This window comes from Astatotilapia calliptera, chromosome 1 (assembly GCF_964374335.1).
Source record: "Astatotilapia calliptera chromosome 1, fAstCal68.1, whole genome shotgun sequence".
Classification (NCBI taxonomy): Eukaryota; Metazoa; Chordata; class Actinopteri; order Cichliformes; family Cichlidae; genus Astatotilapia; species Astatotilapia calliptera.
Genome location: NC_137422.1, coordinates 20,356,106 through 20,376,026, shown reverse-complemented (window position 1 = coordinate 20,376,026; position 19,921 = coordinate 20,356,106). Strand labels below are relative to the sequence as shown.

The following is a 19,921-nucleotide window of genomic DNA, read 5'->3' as shown; positions in this document are numbered from 1 at the left end:
CCATTTCAATTATTTATTTTTACCAGTGAAACCAATATAACATCTCCACATTCACAAATATACATTTCTGACATTCAAAAACAAAACAAAAACAAATCAGCAACCAATATAGCCACCTTTCTTTGCAAGGACACTCAAAAGCCTGCCATCCATGGATTCTGTCAGTGTTTTGATCTGTTCACCATCAACATTGCGTGCAGCAGCAACCACAGCCTCCCAGACACTGTTCAGAGAGGTGTACTGTTTTCCCTCCTTGTAAATCTCACATTTGATGATGGACCACAGGTTCTCAATGGGGTTCGGATCAGGTGAACAAGGTGGCCATGTCATTAGTTTTTCTTCTTTTATACCCTTTCTTGCCAGCCACGCTGTGGAGTACTTGGACGCGTGTGATGGAGCATTGTCCTGCATGAAAATCATGTTTTTCTTGAAGGATGCAGACTTCTTCCTGTACCACTGCTTGAAGAAGGTGTCTTCCAGAAACTGGCAGTAGGACTGGGAGTTGAGCTTGACTCCATCCTCAACCCGAAAAGGCCCCACAAGCTCATCTTTGATGATACCAGCCCAAACCAGTACTCCACCTCCACCTTGCTGGCGTCTGAGTCGGACTGGAGCTCTCTGCCCTTTACCAATCCAGCCACGGGCCCATCCATCTGGCCCATCAAGACTCACTCTCATTTCATCAGTCCATAAAACCTTAGAAAAACCAGTCTTGAGATATTTCTTGGCCCAGTCTTGACGTTTCAGCTTGTGTGTCTTGTTCAGTGGTGGTCGTCTTTCAGCCTTTCTTACCTTGGCCATGTCTCTGAGTATTGCACACCTTGTGCTTTTGAGCACTCCAGTGATGTTGCAGCTCTGAAATATGGCCAAACTGGTGGCAAGTGGCATCTTGGCAGCTGCACGCTTGACTTTTCTCAGTTCATGGGCAGTTATTTGGCGCCTTGGTTTTTCCACACGCTTCTTGCGACCCTGTTGACTATTTTGAATGAAACGCTTGATTGTTCGATGATCACGCTTCAGAATCTTTGCAATTTTGAGACTGCTGCATCCCTCTGCAAGATATCTCACTATTTTTGACTTTTCTGAGCCTGTCAAGTCCTTCTTTTGACCCATTTTGCCAAAGGAAAGGACGTTGCCTAATAATTATGCACACCTGATATAGGGTGTTGATGTCATTAGACCACACCCCTTCTCATTACAGCGATGCACATCACCTAATATGCTTAATTGGTAGTAGGCTTTCGAGCCTATACAGCTTGGAGTAGGACAACATGCATGAAGAGGATAATGTGGACAAAATACTCATTTGCCTAATAATTCTGCACTCCCTGTAGATGGAGGAAAGATTAAAAAAAAAAAAAAAACAAGAGGAAAGAGACTGGAAGGGCAAGAGTGTATCCAAGTGCATGTGCTCTTGTATTGGCTTATAATACAGGAGAGGTAAAGTACAAGGTGGGATCAAAAGGTTCTGTGAGTCTGTCCACAAAAACAAAAAAAAGAACCCCAACCTTTCACTTAAGAATCGTTTAATAAACCCTCAAGATCAACTTCCTGTGTACCTTTGGACTGCTGCTCACTCTTTTAAAGTCCCATCGTGACTGCTTGCGTGTACACTTGTGCAGATGGTAGAAAACATCATCCAGCCTTCATATTACATGTCTACTGCTGTTGAGAGCTGGTTCTCAGGGTAAAGCTCAAGCAGCACTCTTCAGTGGACGATTCCAGCCAGTAGCCAAGCTCTCTGTCCTGGTCGTTGTGTCCCTGGGCAAGACACTTTACCCTACTTGCCTACTGGTGTTGGCCAGAGGGGCCGATGGCACGATATGGCAGCCTCGCTTCTGTCAGTCTGCCCCAGGGCAGCTGTGGCTACAACTGTAGCTTGCGTCCACCAGTGTATGAATGTGAGAGTGAATGAATAGTGGTATTGTAAAGCGCTTTGGGTGCCTTGAAAAGCGCTATATAAATCCAATCCATTATTATTATTATCCCTTCATGGGGTCGTTCACAGTGAATGCACCTGCTACTAACAGACTGTCAAAGTTCTACTATAATGTCCCGAGGTAACAGAGGGAGACATTTAGTGCATATAACTTGAACTAGGCGTCCTCTTTCATGGCACAGCAGAGGGACACGACGAGAAAACAGGCATATACAAATGGTCTGAATAGTGTCCAAAGGTCCACATAGAGACCGCCTTAAAAAGGAAATTGGTCTAACTTAAATCTGGTACGGTTTTTCATTTCTGTGGACAGAGTCATAAAACTTTGTGATAGTACCTTCGTAATTTAACCATTTGTACCAGGAGTTCACACTGACTTTGGACAGGGGCTAAACCAGAGAGGGCGAGGTGGGAACTGAATACTACCATACGTTGCAACGGCTCTGTGTTCAGACAGCGTGCATGCGTGCATGAGAGAAGGGAATACATTATGCAAAATTAGTATTGGCATGCTTTGCTTACCGTAACAATGTTTTTTGTCTTTTTTTTTTTTTTTTTTTTTTAAACATACAGAACAAACAAAAATAATTTTGAGAAAATAAAGTAGTAGTTAGTAGCAGTTGTATTTTTTTTAGTACTGGTTATATAGCTACATTACAAGGCATCATTTCCCAGTGATTTCTCTTATACTTAGAGATTTGCTACTATTACATACTAGGCAAGAGTGAAAGCTGAATATGAAGATGAAACTATTTTACATAGCCTTTCAGGCTTAAACATGCCCACAGTGGTGCCTGATGTACTAACCGAACACTGCTGTTCCTGCGGTGGTGGGTTGTAGGCGTTGGCTGCTGAGAGGTTGTTGATGTATCGACGAACAAGGTCTCTGGGTTTAAGTCCACTTCTGTGGGGCTCACCATGATCTTGGCTGCTGACAGCAAAGCAGTTTTCCCTTTGTTGTAGTTCTCCAGCACCTGTCACAAGCACAGGAGTATAAACAGATACATGACTTGACTGATAGAGGGACGACCCATTTCAAAATAAACAGGACAACTTCATAAAAATATATAACTGGAAAAAGTTAATCTGACTAATCATGTTTTATATGTGAAATGTTTCTAAACTGGCCTATGCTAGCAGACATCCAATGATTTTGTAGTTTTTAAAACCCTTTCTACTGTTTTTCCTTTATTCATTTTCTAGATTCAAACAGAGATGCTGAGGTGTTTTCTTCCTCTTCGTCAGCAAAACATGAGAAAAAAAATTCCCAAAGAACCAAAAGATTCAAATATCGAATGCCAGTTATGCACTTGGATCAACTTCAGTAAGATTATAATGGTTTCAAAAATATTATGTGGGTCACCACTACAACTATATTTATAAGCGCACAAGTGCTTGTAGTATAGTGTTAAAAAGCAGCGTAGTTCAGTTACATATAAGTGCAATCTGAAGGTGAGCTGACACCTACTCCAGCTGACATTAAACACCCACAACAGAGTCATGATGCCTGAGCAAGAACTATGCAAGACCTGCATTACCACTACAGGGAATAACAAACCATACGAGTGTCTTATCCATCTTGGAAACACGTTCAACACAAAGTTTGTCCAACAAAATACAAACCGTGTTATGTTTGCTGACATAAATGAGAACAGAACAAAAAAAAAAAACAAACCCCAAACAAACCCCAAAACATTAATGGCAAGCCACACATCAGCACGCAATTGTTTGGTTAACTTTAATGACTCAAAAGACAACATATTGTGGTATAAAAACAGGTGGAAATATGAGAGGACATGAACACACACAAAAAATACACGTGACAATGGAATGAGGTGATTAAAAGAGAAAATAACACAAAAAGACAAAAGCTAATATATTTATTATGGTTATATTGTCATCCATAACCAATTTGCACAAATGTAAACAATGTGTTACATGGTTGAGTTTAAAGACACATGAGAACATGCTTCTGCAAGTAATAAACCACATGAGATAACTGGCACCAACAACAGCAAACATATCTATGACTGTAGACACAACAACTACAAATGATGACAAAATACATCAAATTTATACTTGGACGGTTTTTTGCATTGCCTATCCCAACAGTATTAGTGTATAGAATTAATAAAAGCACACTGACATATGAAGTGTACAGTGAAGGATATAAAATTGTGTAAACTACAAATTTATTTTGAATAGTAAACCCACTCTCCTACATGCCAGTAATAAGAAAACCAAAATCTTTTTCTAGGGGATTATGTTCTGAATGTGTGCTTTCAAAGAGCAAAAATAAAAAGGGAAACACATCCACAGAGAAGAGCTGCAGCTACTGAAAAACCCAGGCAGGAAGGAAGAAAGAGCAGTTAATGTGGAAGAAATTAGGTTACCATAGAAACTTTGTGACTACAAAGAAAACTTGTTACGTTGAGGACCAGGATTAGAAAGTTTGTGCCAAAGCACTTGACCACAGGCACTGCAGCTGAGAGAGGAACGGAAAAAAGAACAAGGGTTGGTTTGTGGAAAGCTGGATGATGATTAACAAGAAAAGGAGTCCAGGTGAGTTTGGACTCATCGTTTCTGACTCCATGGTTTAAAGCCATCGCATGCTCCTGTACCATTGTATACATCATTAACCAGTGATGTATTAATGGAAATGGTTATTGATAACATTTTACCACATCGCCTTGTGGATGCGCATTTCTTTACCCTCTAAAACTTGATGTGCCAGCTATTCAGCTGAGTTTCAATGTCACACTTAATACTTTTGGAGAAACACCTTTTAAAGGCAACCAGTAAATTGCTTGGACTTGTTGGATCCAGCAAGCTGACAGAATAAAAATGCCAGTTGCTGGTTAAAAAGGATTCTTTACATACTGGTCATTATGGTTGCTCTAAAATCAGTTAAAAAAAAATAAAAAAAATAGCAGCTTTACTATGACTTTTGGCTCTAGCCTTTGTCCTAAGACTGGCCAACATCTGAGTTTTGCACATAATGCAGAAATGTTTCCAACACTGAATGCAACAAGCAAAAGTTGAATTCAGTCTTACGATTAGCATCTCCTTAGAATATGTAGACTAGTAATGTACATAGTAATAGAATTTGTCAGCGTCTAAATGTGATCAAGTTTAGACAACAGATTCAAAAAGATTGTTTGGCACTTTTATCTCGGGAGGAGAGTTTTCTATCTGAGGACTGTTAGACTCGTTAGATCGGATTTCCTCTTGACGGTGGTGAGAGACGCGTGGTTCTGACTGAGGTTGTGGTAAAACGCATGAATCATCTTCAGCTGGAAGAACTCCTGACTGGGTGTTGGAGGGGACAGACACCATGCATGGCTGAGACACAGAGTTAAAGTCTGACAGAGGAGGTGGAAGAACAGACTCAGCATCTGGAACTGAAGAAGAAGAAGTGACAGCGAGTGGTGTAGAGACAGTTTCAGTCTCTGCAAGGGAGCCAGTGCAAGACAGGTCTTTGTGGTTGGCAGATGAAGAGTTGGAGGGAGGAGGACTAGCGTTTAGTTTTGTTTGGGAGACTATTAAATCAGTGGTACTGGATGTAGGTTGACTGATTCCCAGTTCCTCTGCTTCCAAGTTTTCCTGCTCAGACAGGAGACAAAATGGTTCCAGTACCTGCAGAAACACCAAATATATCACACCACTATATCCTCTACACGCACACACTTCACAAATACACACATACTTAACTTTAAACATTCATCTAGAGAGACAAACACAAAGGCAAAACCAAGCTGAAAAACACCATATACAGACGGGAAAAACACCACACAACGTGAAGTCCTCAGCCACAACAAGTGCAATCCCCCAAAATCAGTCCATCACATGCAAACATTCACATTAATACCCTGTTATCAAAACAGATGTTCAACGTCCATGACGAACAGGCTCAAAAAGACCAAAGAAAGACCGTGAAACCAGCCACGAGTGAACAATTCCCATGCTTTGAGACAGGAGCAATGTGGAGAAAAACAAAAAGGTGTGGTGAGTTGTAGGTTAATGACATGCATAAAGTAACAACGGAGTCGCATTAAAATTTTTGAAATGCTTCAAAACTAATTCTTAACTCCATTTAAATTAAAACTTGGTGATCCTAAGACCTTTACCTTTGAAATTGCACATTTTTTTTGCATGGTGCAACTACAGGAACTAAATGACAATAACCAACATATGATAATTTCTAGTTCAAGTCCCCAATGTTATTGAAAGCCACAAGATGGGTAGATTTAAAGGATAAGGAAATCTTCAATTTTCAATTAAGTTCTCTCTAGATGTCATCACTCTTCACAGGGTTTATTAGTAACAATACCTGCAAATGTCTGTAGAAAAACTTATATTTAAATATTTTTATGGGCATGTTTCCAGATAAATTTCATACAGTTAAGCTCTCAATTTACTAAAATGCTTTGAGTGAATTTTTAATTAAGATTGCCCTCGTCTCCAGAATAAAATGATAAACTAAAAGTAAAACATAAAATTGCTACTGGCCTCTATTTTTAATAAAACAACCTGTAATAAGTATTCCACCCTTTATTAAGACCCACATCTCTTTTGTTTATTTTCTTTCATTGTTAGAGCCAATCCCCACGTAAGCATCACCCGTGTAATCCGTTACCCAGTGTTGGAAATCAAGAACAAAATTAAAAAGCCGTTTTTGCACAATTTCAAATACACCCCCTCTCGAAATAATGCATGCATGCAGATTTAAAAAACAGACCTTGTTGAGACCCTCCATCACCATGTGGGGCATGTGCTCATTAAGCATGGCAGGTGATATGATGACCTCATTGAAAGCTTTGTTGTCCCCCCACAATGCTGAATAGGTTGGCTCTTCCTGACCACAGCTAAAAGGGAGAGGGAGAAAGAGAGAAAATCTATCAGTCATAATGAGAAATAGTAAACACACAGGTTGACTTAATATATTTTCCTCACAATACAGAACATGGGGGGCACTGTATAACACCACTAAGTGGAATATTTTTGTATCAAGTCAAAAAACTCATATGTTGGGGTAAAAGATTAAAAAGCAAAAGGACTCCAAGACGAACAAGGCAAGTCAGTTTGTTGTCATAGCACCTTTAAACACCAAGTGCCTTAAAAAGTACTGCAGTATGAAGAAAAATATATAAGGATGAACTTTCTGTTTTACCTTTAGACACGGTAATACAGAAAAAGAAAACGCATGTTTGCATTTAATTGCAGCAGCTTTCAAACCAGTTTTCTTACCATATCTCTGAAGGATGGTTGTGTACCACGTGGATGATCCTGCCAGGTGGGTAGAGGGGTGTGGAGGCTGACAAGGCAATGCTGAGGTCACTGGGGTGTAGCCACAAGCGACTGCTTGGAGGTGCTGCAGGCTGAGACTGAGGATCATCATCCTCTAGTGGAAGCTCTGATTTTGGGATGCATTTAGTGCCTCCCGCAATGATCCTCCACTGTAAGAATTTTTTTTTTTATTTTTTTAAGTATGCATTTCTATATTTGTATGCATTCCTTCATGACAAAACTTTCAGGAATAAAAAATGAGAAATTCTACAGGTTTTATAATGCTGAATTTAATAGATTAAAAAACAGCAATGATCAGCCTTCTCTCATTAGTGCATGCTTTTTGTGAAACAATCATTTGTTTTATGTTCCAGATGATTTCATACAGCAAATGCTCTACAAGTCTCTAATCTTCTTTAACATCAAGAAGTTAAGTCACCTTTGGCTTGTTACTCTTTTGTAAAACTTCCAGAAGGTGGCGTCGGAAACCCTCTAGTTGTGACAGGCCAAGCCTATGACAGAGCAGAAGGCTACTGTGGGTAATACTGCAGAAGGGTGAAAGTAACATGAGTATACTGATGTAGTAAAAGAGGATACCTTGGCACTAGGTCTTTTCCCAAAACTACAGATGACACAAACTCTTTGGAGTACTCCATGGCATCCTCACTGGGTGCATAAAAGGACAAAAAAAAAAAAGAAGTAGTTAAATTACGGAGTACTGGATACACAGAGGGAAAATAATGGCACATAGTCTGCACGCTACATATTTACAGGATGCACTCTGTTTTACCATAATAAAAATGCCCTGGTTGATAGAATACTGCAAATCATTGGGAGAAGATTTTAAGAAAATTAGAGACCATCTCGTGATGGGTTCACACCAGCTGCAACACCAGTGTGTTCTCAGACCTGCGTCGTCTTTCTGCCTTTACAGAATTCTGACGATACACACACTCCCTTGAGAGTGATGTCACCTGCCAAAGTCCTCAAAGCCACCTTTGTGGTGCTTACACTGCAGTTCATGTCCCCAGGAGCACATGACGTCATGAAGACGGAGAGAAAAACAGGAACACTCTGGAGGTTAAAAAGTCTACTGGTGATGCAGCTGGTAAACAAGAACTACACGTCTTCAGAAGAAGCGCCCTTCCTGTTTGCCCATCTCTCCCTTAATATGTAAACCCGTGGATTTAACATGAACTGCACTTCTACAATTGATTTGCATGTGAACAGGTTACCGAAAAGAAGATGATGAAGGAGGCCTACTTTTGGAAATGCACAAAGGGTTTACTATGAATGAGCTGAATCCATGAAAAAACAAAAACAGCAACTCAAAGCTTTGACAATGTCGGCAGTTACTCTTAAATAGTGATGTGATAGCCTATAGCATGTGACTGAACAGCGCAATGTAAAGTTTTAATACAAAACCCCTTTTGAGTTTAAGGTTTAATGACTGGAAAATGGTTGCAAGTCTGATGAATTGAAAGTGCAGCTGTGCCACTGTGGAGTGAGCACTCATTATGTGGCATACACCATATGTGCTGGAAAGCCTATGTTTATGCCACATTGGGGGAATGCAATAGCTAATTAGAGGCATTCATTTAGCATTCAGTGATGTAATTAATACTAAGAAAATTAAGTTTTGATGCAAGAGTTCATTGCAAGAATAACCAGATCATTCAGCTAAAAAGGATGTTCTCTGTTCATATAAATCCTGCAAGATCAACTAGAGATACCATCCAGATAAAGTTTACTGTATTATTTGTAGAAACAATACACGTTTATCATATTATTAACTTATATAGATGAGGAAAAAAGAGCATTTCCCAGGAGCTTTTTTAAACACAGCTTTTCCAACCATCCTTGTTTTCCTATGCATGCTCACATTACTGTACTTTGCACATGGAAACAAAATTATTTCACAAAAAACAAACATTACAATGGTCAAAATTACTGCAGTCGTTTATTGTAGTTTTCAACAAGTCTCACATTCCCAGCCTATTCTTCTTTGGCGAATCTCTAAAGCTCCTTTGATTGTCTTCTGACATGGACCCTAATTTTCAGGAGGTATTTGTTCACCAGGAGCGGCGTATGTTTTGGGTCGTCGTGGTGTTGGAAGATGAAGCGATGACCCAGACCCAGTTTTGCTTCTGCCTGCTTCAGGTCTCCTTTAAAATCTTCACATATCCTTATTTCATTGTGATTTCTTCCACCTCAACGAGATTCCCAGTTTCAGAGGCACGGAAACATCCCCACAGCATAACACTCTCACCACCATGTTTCACGGTGGAAACAGTGGTGTTTGGGTTGCACGGCTCTTGCTTCTTTCTCTAAACTGTGTGATTCTTAGTGAATTTCTTGATGAAACTTCTCATTCTGGTTCTTGATACTTAGAAACACTGATACGGTGAGCTGCCAAACCCCCCGTCCACCGAGTGGGGTGACGACAATATCCCATGAGGGGCAAAAAGCCATTGGGAAAATTTGGACACAAACTATAACTTTAAAAGGGGCTTAATCTTTTTTTTCCCTCATCTGCATACATGTGGGCAACAAACAGTGCTTTAGTGGGGCTTATACTACATCTACTCATGCTTTTCTTTAGCCACCCCTCTTCTGTGAAATCTTGTGACAGCAGTTTAAGAACTGCCATGCATGATGATTTTAACAGAATACTAAAAGGTGCACTGCAGCATTTAATTTCCTCTTGGTACAAGCTTCCTTCCAGTACAATTTGCATAGCAAACAGTTATCCAGCTGCATGGTGGTATGCAGTGTTAACTGTGCACAGTCAAAATAAAAGTCAACTCTGAACCACTGGACCAAAAATAGGCTACATCGTTACAAAAAAAGATGATCTGAAAGTACAAACCACAGCTTTGGGGTACTTGTCCACAGTAAAATGCACCACCTTGCACCTACACTTAAAGGAGAATATATTTCTTCTCAGACTGAGGAACGAGACTTCCTGAGGGGATGGGTAAAAAAAAGAAAATGTTTATAGCAATGTCCATCTCTGCAGATCTGCTACATACGCCGGGTCTATCATCATTTTCAAATAATTCAGTAACTGTGAAAACTGTGAAAGGATTACACTAAATTTAGTAGAAATCTGTAGCTGCATCCATCAAAGCTGCGTTTCATCTACCAGAATGTCAATCAGGATACCTGCTTCCTCTGATCTGTTTCAGGAAGATACTCTGACCAATCAGTGGCAACTAAAGTAGGATTTAAAACCACAATTCCTCAAGCCCAGAAAGCAAATCCTCAAACCTGCCTGAAGGCCATTTACTGCACATATTTCCCCAGTAATTTCTCACTGCTTTCCTGTCCTAAAAAGCAACCCCCCAAAATAAATGTCTCTTGGTTTAGCCTCAAAATATTGGTTTATATTTCCTCTTTCATCTAGCTCACCCCTGAACTAGTTTCTTGAGAGTGAAAGAGTTTGGGCTTCTACTTCCAATTCACCTCCTCTCTCTTCACTGTTTGTTTGCCTCTACAATTAAATAAGGTTTTTTAAAAAAAAGGAAACCGGGAAAACAAACAAAAAAACCAAACTGGACCACTTTGCTCATACTGGTATTGTTAAAATCACAAGAAATTTCTCAGCTCTGTTGAGAAATAAAGTGAGTAATAGCATTGGTATGTATTGCGAAAGACGACCCAGAACAACATGAAAAAGACCTACTTGATAAAAATCTTCTTGGATTTATGCCTGAATTTAAAGTAATTCCTTATGACCTGCTTGTTATTGGTTTATAAAAATAGATTGTAAGCATTAAAGAGAAAGTGTTTCTGTCACACATCCTGAGCATCCAATTTTTTAACTCACACATGTGATAGGGGAAAAAAAACCCCAAATAAAAAAAACAAAAACAAAGCACAAACCCCTCCCTGCAAAGAGATTTAAGCCAAAGGGAAACGGCACAGAAATAAAATAATTTCTTATTTTATATACTTAAAATAATTGACCAACTTGTATCAAAATGTCTGAAACAACTGGAAAAAAAAACAAGGATTTCTGTCAGTAAAAAAAAGAAAGAAACAGAGTCACTGGCATTGCTGTATGCAGGCCAGTAGCATTTGCACGAGCAGTCAACCCCAATGGCCACTGGAAGCATAGGGAGGGGGGGAAAAAAAACCCCTGATGCGATGGAAAAACTTCATATTAAGTATTAAGTAAAAGTTTTTTCATTCCTCTGCACAGTGCCAGCACAGATGAGTTTTCAGTCAGAAACTGACCGAATGAGAGACGCAAACTGCTTGGAAGACGAGATCGCAGCAATGGTAGAGGAGATTGATGCCAGCCGACATGTATTCTTGGGTGGAGTATATATAGCTGGCTGAAAATTATGTATCCATGGTTTTCTGCCATACTCAAGATCCCTTTTATAAATGAGCCCCCAAGTAAACAAGCAAGCGGGAGTGAAACTAAACATGTGACAGACTTGTGAACATTACCAGTGACAAAAAAACAAAACAAAAACACACTTTAAGTAACTTCCTTTGTAATGCATTCACACCGTAGTACTGATACTCTGGGATTGGGATCCAGATTGACTCACCTAAGAAGGCCACCGGGTGGAGAGTAAGAGTAGCAGTGAAGTGTCGGGTACTGAGGTCTCAGCAGGAAGGAGAGAATAGCAGCAGTGCCTGCACCGAGAGAATGCCCAACTATCACCAGCCCATAATGCATGGTGCCCTTGTTCTGTGTGAGACAGCGAGAGTCATTAAATTCACAAGAGCACACTTGTTACCACAGCGAAGACAATCACTTAAAGAAATTGCCTCTGTTGCTGTTTGCCAAATAAATTGTTGTATACACTACAGCCAATATTACGGTAATGTTACGCAGCCAGTGTGGCCTTGACTAAAGTACTACAGTGACGCCAATAAAAATACACTGTACAAATTCTTATAAAAAAGGATCATCATTCAGCCTGCCATACTTCACACAGTATACTGAGTCATGTACCAAGTCTCGTCCAAAAGCTTGAGACAAGATCATTTCCTGCTCCAGTTTCTTCTTAATGTATTCTGCTGAGTAAACCATTCCCTGGGAGGAAAGAGAGAGAGGGGGGATTCAGTGGATGGAAGATGATGAGCGAGAAAGAAATATGCACAGGAAGTCTGTGCCATTGCTCCCTCATTAAAACACCCAAAGTAATTATTCTATTATTAACAACGTAAATGACCTTTGGAGTATAGGATGTACTTTGCTTGTTGAAAGTGCACCATGGAGAACACAGGAAAGTTAAAAGAGAAAATCTCAGGAGACTGTAACGCTGAGATGATGTATCATAGGCGAGTCGTTTAATTTCTGACCTTGTGGCCAAGCCAGGTGCCTTGCTGTTCCTCGACAGGCAAACGTTCAGAGTCCCCCGTCAGATCAGTCAGGGCGTCCTGATCCGCAAAAGGCAAATTCAAAATGTGACAACAGCACAAAGCAGAATACCACAAGCGGAGGCGGGGATCATAAAAAAAGATCACCTTAATAATAAAAGATGCCAAACTATGTACAGGAATAAAAAAAGTCATTATAGTCCCCTCTGAAAACGTGACTATTTGTTATATAACTGTACGTGGATACACCGAGAGCAGTAAGACTAAGCTCACAGAGATTACATGATTAAAGTGTCTGAATCACTTCAACTTTATATTTAAGAAGTCACGATTGCGATAATGTTTCATCACTTCCATTAACAACAAAAACAAAAATGATGAGTTGAACCACAGAACCATTTCTCAAACACGCAGACAGTCCTGATGTGCCACTTCTGCTGTTGCAAAAGCTCAAACTAATCAGTACGGTATATAGATAGTCTACAGGATCGGCAAAAACACCAGGTATGAAAATAAAGCAAAGGTGCCTTAAACCTGCGTTGTATTTAGAAGCCACTAGGGGGCAACGCCTACAGTTGCAAAAAAGAAAAAAAGAAATAAAAAAGACTTGCAATTCTTTACAAGTCAATAGGAAACCAGCTTTCCAACTTGACCTCTGGAAACAACTGTCTGCTTATTTTATGGACTCGGTCACTCCTTTTTGGTCCTTTTTTAAATATGTTTCAGACAGGAGGACTGTACGCTGTACATTAGCCAATGAGCTCATTGTTAGCAAGTGCAGGTGTGGTTTCACAGTCAGACCTGCCTCTCTCTGACTACATCTGGTTTCAAAACGTAAAGATGGATTGGGCACCCTTATCTCCAGGCTTCAAAAATTAATGAGTGGCATCACAGTAGCGACATCCATCTTTTATAACAGTGTATGAAAATAATGCTGCAGTAATCATTCGGGATTCTGCATGTTCCTAAATACTGCAAATGCTTCTTTAATTTTTGTGGCGTTCTTGTAAATGTTCCACTCTGCATGCGTTCTTGTTTGTTACACTGATAAACTGGATGTTTTTGGCTAGCTGGGAGCAAAGCTCAATGGGATGAGTAGTGAGCTGCCTCTTAAAAGCCAATTTGCTTTTATTATAAAACCATGATTAATCTCTCAGCTGATGGTTCAGTTCAGTTTTAACACTGCTCAGGAATTTTCACAAATGCTTATGAAAAAAAAAGCGGATAGGACATTTATCTCTGAAGGTGGACAGTCCTGTTTCTGCTCTATGTGTGAAAAGGTGTAGGAGTTTGAGAACACTAAGCCATGAGAACTTCACCTGCTTTGGAGGTGGTGTTGTTGTGAGGAACTGAAGAGAATGGGGTCGGACAATATTTTGAGAGCCTTAGAGAAAGATTTAAATAATCACAGAAATTTAAGAAAGAAAGTCACCTTTGGAGAAAGAGTTCCTCTGATACTGATGACAACTTTCTTTTTTTCGTGATCCACTGCCACAAAAAATGGAGTCTCGTAAACCTGTATGAAAGATGCAGATTGAAGCAGAGCGCACAGTGAAAACTGGTTAGAACGTGAGAGGATCGTGAGTGGAGGGCTAAGAGTTGTGCATCACTGTTTCACTTGGAGCCCAGCAACCACAGCACAGTCATTGTCATCAAACCTTTCTACTTGGCACAGTGCATGCTCATAAAAGAAATTTATAGATGGAAAGTCAGCGCAGGCTGGCTGCGCTCTGCATTACAAATCATCGATGTGTTATAGCTCAACTGCTAGTTTGAGAGCTGCTGGAATTTAAACAAACATAATTATGATGAAAATTAATTTTCACTGTCATTAGGAAACTAATCGAACAACTACTTTTTCCTAAACTGTTTTGCAAGACATGTGTTTAAAGCAGAGTATTGGGGACCAATGCGTAACTGGAGTGTAATTAATTCCACTAAGAGCCAAAGTGGACCTACTGTAAGAAAATACTGGCAGCAGCCAGTGGCACCCCTCAGCCTCCGAGTGGATGCACCAGTGGTATGAATTTCAAAATCCTGCTTCTCAGGTTATTGCATTCACAAGATTTTCAGAAAACCTGACCTTTGACCTTGAGGTCGAGGTGCCTAAGATTTGAACTCGCCAGAGATTTTTTGTGGATACACCTATGGTATCAATTTGAAACTCCTATGTTGTTTTGTTCTCGAGTTATTGCATGCACAAACTTGGGTGTCAACATCGCCCGCCCAGCAGGATGACGATAATACCCCACCAGCTGTAAGAAAGCAAAATACTTTATGTTGTGTGTTTGACTTGCAAACTTATTGCAAATCTATTTTTTTTAATTATTTGGAATTAGGGCAGCATGGTGGCACAGTGGTTGGCACTTCACAGTAAGGTCCTAAGTTTTAATCCACTCTGACGCCTTTCTGTGTGGAGTTAGGTACTCTTACTTCCTCCTACAGTCCATGCATGGCATTAGCTTAACTGACTATGCTAAACTGACTGCAGGTGTGGTTGTGGGCAGGAGTGGCCCCACGACAGATTGGCCTCCCTCCGAGGGTGTACCCTGCCTCTCATCCTATGATAGCTGGGAAAGGCTTTCAGCCCCTGAAACCTTCATTTAGATAAGCATCGAAGAAAATGAATGGATGGACAGATGGACACAGAACTACATTTGTGGCTGTGAAATTAAGGCCTTAGAGTCCATCCAGAAGTGTTTATGCACCACCTCAACTGCCTTATTACATAAAACAGTTTTGCAAAACAAATCTACATCTGAAGCAGAAAAGCCACCAACATGTTACACGACACAGGGTTTAAACAAACCGTCAGCGTTACTTTCCTTGTCAGGAAGGAACGCAGTTGTTGCTCTGCTGTCACTACATTAACAGCTAAAATGCATGTTCTCCATCCACATAATGAACTGAAGCAAAGTGTGACAAGTACATGAAGTAAATTATGATGTAGGGTGGGTGTTGTTTTTTATGCTGTGAGCAGAAATGCTGTACCGAGCACAAATGCTGTACAGAGCACATTAATGGCACACTTCCCCTCTACAGCTGCACGTTAAGATTCTGTGCATGACAGTCTTGAGCAGAATCAGTGATAGGCTTTACATTGTTCATCATCTCCTGAAAACACACTTGAGTTACTGCAGAGGATGTTGACAGATCTCTCAGTTTTTGCAACATATATGTTGATAAGCGGAAAGCTCCTACTATTTGATTGTCTATATCAGTCCTTTAGGGCATTGTGAGCTCTAAGACTCTGATTGCACCTTTAATTATTTACTTGGTCACCTACAGCATCGTGGCAGGAAGTGTAGACAATGTGGACCTGCTTGAGGTCATTATCCAGGAAGTGTCTGCGTATGGCCAGGACATTACAGCCGCAACAATTGTCCTCTTCCACTGTCACGGACTGAGACAGCCGAGATCCAGACACAGATGTACAGCTGTCCAAAAAAAGGAAGATGAGAAGAAAACAGGATGTCAACCAAAGGAAGAACAAATCAATGTTTAAAAAAAAAAAAAAAAAAAAAAAATAGGTGAAAGAGACACGAGAGAAATACAGTACGTTGGTAAGATTACAGGGATATAATTAGTATCCCAATGCAGGCAATCTGGATATGAGTATGTGATTAATTCTACATTGCTTGTGCCAGTGAGTGGGTCTAAGTAGAGTGGTATTGTCTCAGTGGATTACCACTTGGCAAGTGTTGACGCATGTGAAATTTGATCCGCACTGGAAAGGCTCAAGAGACACAGAAACCAAATAGATCAAAACTGTGCGGGTGTATGTTTGAGTGCTTACGGGCAGGAGCTGGCGAGGCGGCACAGCCCACAGGCAGGCTTCCTCATCAGGTACATGGGCCAACCATAAGCAGCCAGGGCAAAGAGCATATAATAGCACACATCCTTGTACATGTTCATCTCAGCCTGAGAGAGGAAAAGGCAGACAGATGGACAAGCACAAACACACAAACACACACACACACACACACACACACACACGCTTGCATCAGAGCAACTTGAGACATCATTGAGATCTTCAAATATTATTTCAGTTGAGCACATACTGTGTTTGCTGTTGGTGTGGTATGTTTGCGAGCAGACACACTAACAGTGAGACACGTATACAGTTCACGCTGCAGAAAAAAAATTCTGTCACATCAAGAGTTCTAATCGTTGAACATGATGCAAAACCACTGTGCCCCCCACCATGTACACTGAAATATAAACAAAGCTGTGATTTATGTAGCCAATATCTAAGGGATGCTGAGACTACATCTTAATTTGTCACAATTTCTTCCATTGTCATTTGAACTGAAACACCTTGAGAAAAACCTTTATTATAATTGCCCTCTCTTTGTGCAACATGTGCAATAACTTTGCATTGTCAAAACATCTTTCAAGGGTAAATATGACTCAGGAGAGCTTTAAAGAACAAGAAATGCATGTCACATTTCTGCAATGATTTTTATCAATTCTAACTTTCATAAGAGTCCATGTGGTTTGGAATGGGATTTAAAAACAGAAGTCGACTTTTTGAAAGTGCGTCACACAGAAGAAACTCACCGAGTTCTTGAGGTCCAGGTATCTAGTGTTACGAGTGACAGGCATTCCTGATAAGAAGGCTAAAATGTCATTGTTGGCCTTTGGAAGAAAACCAACAAAGACATTATTAAGATCAGAGTATTTAGAAACATTTTAAACAACATATTTTTGCATATTAAAATAGACAGTAATACCTGGTCCAGGATAGATGATCTCTTAGACCTCTGTCTCTGGCGGAGCAGTACCAGACCAGCAATAATGTCACTAGGCACAATATCCAGGTCTCTGAAGAACTCTGCAAAAAGGCTGGCCACCTCTGAATACGCATCCTGAAGGAAGAAGCATAGATCAGAGAATGCTGGTAGGAAAATGAACTACAAAAGCCAGCAAAGGATGCATGTTGTGAGCATGTTATCTTAAGTGTTTATTGCTTAGTTCAGACTACACACTATTGCCAGTAATGACCAGAAAGGCGTAGAGACCAAAAATTAATGTCTCTGATGTCATAATCAGGTAAACACAGATTCAGATCACTGGTGAGGTTTTGGATTAATACTAATACCTTATACCAACTGATGAATACCAATATACATGATCATAACCAGGTTTTTATTATCAGTCACATGGCCACCTATCCACTGGAGCTACCTACTCACCAATGAACTGTATCTTTAAATGTGTTCACAATTTTTTTAATTTTATTTCATGACTTAAGATGTGCCAGGATTGTAATCAGAAATACAAACAAATCTCTTCACTGTACATGAGATTAGCTTTTTGATGGCAGCTTGTTATCTGGAATTAATTTATTTCACATTTTTATTTCACATTAAAAGCTTAATGTCACTGGTAAGCCTGAGCAGAGCAGCTGTATGCCACAGTCAAGATTAATCCAGTCAGGGCTTATTCTAATGACCGTCTTACTGAACATTATACACCAGCAGTGGTTTTATTCCTTTATATTTTCAAATTCAAGGAAAAAATGTTACCGGTAAGTGTGTTTTGTTTTGCGACTCACCGATTGTGTATCTTGGGCTCTTGTGCAGCACATGAAAAACTTTAGCCTCCTGCTCCAGCTGCTGGCTTGGCCTTCCTCTAGCCTGTGTCTAATCAAGGGGGGGGAAAAAAAAAAAAAGTTCTCTCACAATTGAACTAGAGTTCGAAAAAAAAAAAGAAAAAAAAAAGGGGGGGGGGGGAGGTGAAATCTGATAGGTAAAATCTAACAAATATAACAAAGAGATTAGCGTTTTGACCCCAGCAGCCTGTTGATACCTGAGCGTGTAAGTAGTGAGGTTGCGCTGACGCCGACGGGTTGCCTTCAGCTTGACAAAAGTCCGACCCGTGGGATCAAAAGTACACATGAGGGTAATGCAAACGCTGAAAATTACCAGCCAGTTGCATACAACAATTCCTGCAGAGAATATTAAAACATTATTCAAACAAAACCCCTTTTTACTTAAACCTTTCTCATTCTCCTTTATATCCACGTTTCACTCACCCAAAGCCAAGTTTTTGGCAGTGACATCAGAGCACGGTTTGTAATACTGGACAAGCCAGGCAATGCCCACGACAGCATATACGAGCTCAACCAACAGAATAGCTGGAGAGAAAAAGAGGGAGAGTGTGTGAGGACACTCATGATCAATTAGTAAATGTAAAAACTATACAAACTAAACAAAAAAGTAACGCGCCACTTTCAATCATACATAGCGTCAGGATGCAAAAAAAAGCCCCAAAAACTTTACATCTCAGCATGTCTTACCTAGCCGTATGTAAAGGACATACTGTACAGCTTCCCTGGGCTGTGTGTACAAAATGCTGCCCCTCATGCTCAACCACATGATGGCGCTCTCACATATAAGGCAGCTGACCAGGATGCCCAGGTACCCTCGGCCATGGTCCACCAGGGTTTCCGAACAGGACTTGTCTGAGCCATATGGAAGGCCGAACACAACTACAGACAGAACCACCAACCTAAAAGACCGGAGTAAGGAAGCAATCACACAGACGCTTTTCTTCAGACATCTACAAACCAAACACTGAAAAGTTAAGACCCAAAAAATAAATAAATAAATAAATAAATAAATAAATAAATAAATAATAATGTCATTTCTACTGAAGAAACACTGACTCACCATATGCAGTGTAACAAAAACAGGAAGAGGGCGGGCAGCACCAGGTCATCACTGCCAACTGACCAGCGCCGCCGAAACATCACCATTCCAGGCATCACTGCCCTGCAGGAAAACCAAAGGGAGAGAGGAAACATCAGGGAAAGGAACTCTGCTTCATTTTTAATTCACTACGTCTAATTCAGTCAGCATCACCTTGCACGGTGCACAGTATACAGGAAATTTCTGTCTTTATCTTCAAAAAAGCAGAGCCACAATGAAAACTCTAAACCAACAATGAACACAACACATGCATCTCTGAACTAAACAGCATTCAGATCATGCCAAGCTCAGCATCAGCAGCCACACAGGGAAGTTTCTTTGTCCTGAATCCCCCCCCCCCCAACCCCCCCTTCCCCGGTTTCTTAAATGCACTGCATGCTAAAAGTGAAGAAGGGCTGTGGAGATAATAACACAACAGACTTTTCACCAAGGGGGAAGAGTGACAGATAATGGAAGGTAGAGACGAGGAGATCGAGTGGGTGAGGGAGGGTGCAGTGTACGTGTAAGACTTGATGTATAAAAAGGAAGAAAACCAGCTGGAACATATGATGTCACCATTCTGGTTGTAGCCCTGTGAAAGAATATCTTTTATGTTATTCGGGGTCCTCCTTTGTTGCACAAGCACTGCAAGATTACTCAAGCT

At 40.4% G+C, this 19,921-nt stretch overlaps 1 protein-coding gene across 3 annotated transcripts in view; it reads right to left on the bottom strand.

Moving 5' to 3' along the window:
• dagla (diacylglycerol lipase, alpha) overlaps window positions 1-19,921 on the bottom strand; it is a 42,723-nt gene that overhangs the window by 4,046 nt on the left and 18,756 nt on the right. For 2 of the 3 annotated variants that reach the window (XM_026167057.2, XM_080297923.1), the window contains exons 2-20: window positions 19,240-19,341; window positions 18,867-19,078; window positions 18,603-18,704; window positions 18,377-18,515; window positions 18,123-18,210; window positions 17,299-17,433; window positions 17,126-17,203; window positions 16,362-16,486; window positions 15,852-16,002; window positions 13,998-14,081; window positions 12,548-12,625; window positions 12,198-12,278; window positions 11,788-11,930; window positions 7,823-7,891; window positions 7,665-7,737; window positions 7,187-7,395; window positions 6,678-6,804; window positions 2,747-2,913; window positions 2,462-2,479 (exon numbers count right to left, since the gene is read on the bottom strand). In XM_026167057.2, the coding sequence (XP_026022842.2) occupies window positions 2,462-2,479; window positions 2,747-2,913; window positions 6,678-6,804; window positions 7,187-7,395; window positions 7,665-7,737; window positions 7,823-7,891; window positions 11,788-11,930; window positions 12,198-12,278; window positions 12,548-12,625; window positions 13,998-14,081; window positions 15,852-16,002; window positions 16,362-16,486; window positions 17,126-17,203; window positions 17,299-17,433; window positions 18,123-18,210; window positions 18,377-18,515; window positions 18,603-18,704; window positions 18,867-19,078; window positions 19,240-19,334 (2,174 nt within the window). In that variant the 5' untranslated portion in view covers window positions 19,335-19,341. The remainder of the gene's footprint in view (window positions 1-2,461; window positions 2,480-2,746; window positions 2,914-6,677; window positions 6,805-7,186; window positions 7,396-7,664; window positions 7,738-7,822; window positions 7,892-11,787; window positions 11,931-12,197; window positions 12,279-12,547; window positions 12,626-13,997; window positions 14,082-15,851; window positions 16,003-16,361; window positions 16,487-17,125; window positions 17,204-17,298; window positions 17,434-18,122; window positions 18,211-18,376; window positions 18,516-18,602; window positions 18,705-18,866; window positions 19,079-19,239; window positions 19,342-19,921) is intronic. The other variant, XM_026167066.2, reaches the window with a different exon arrangement.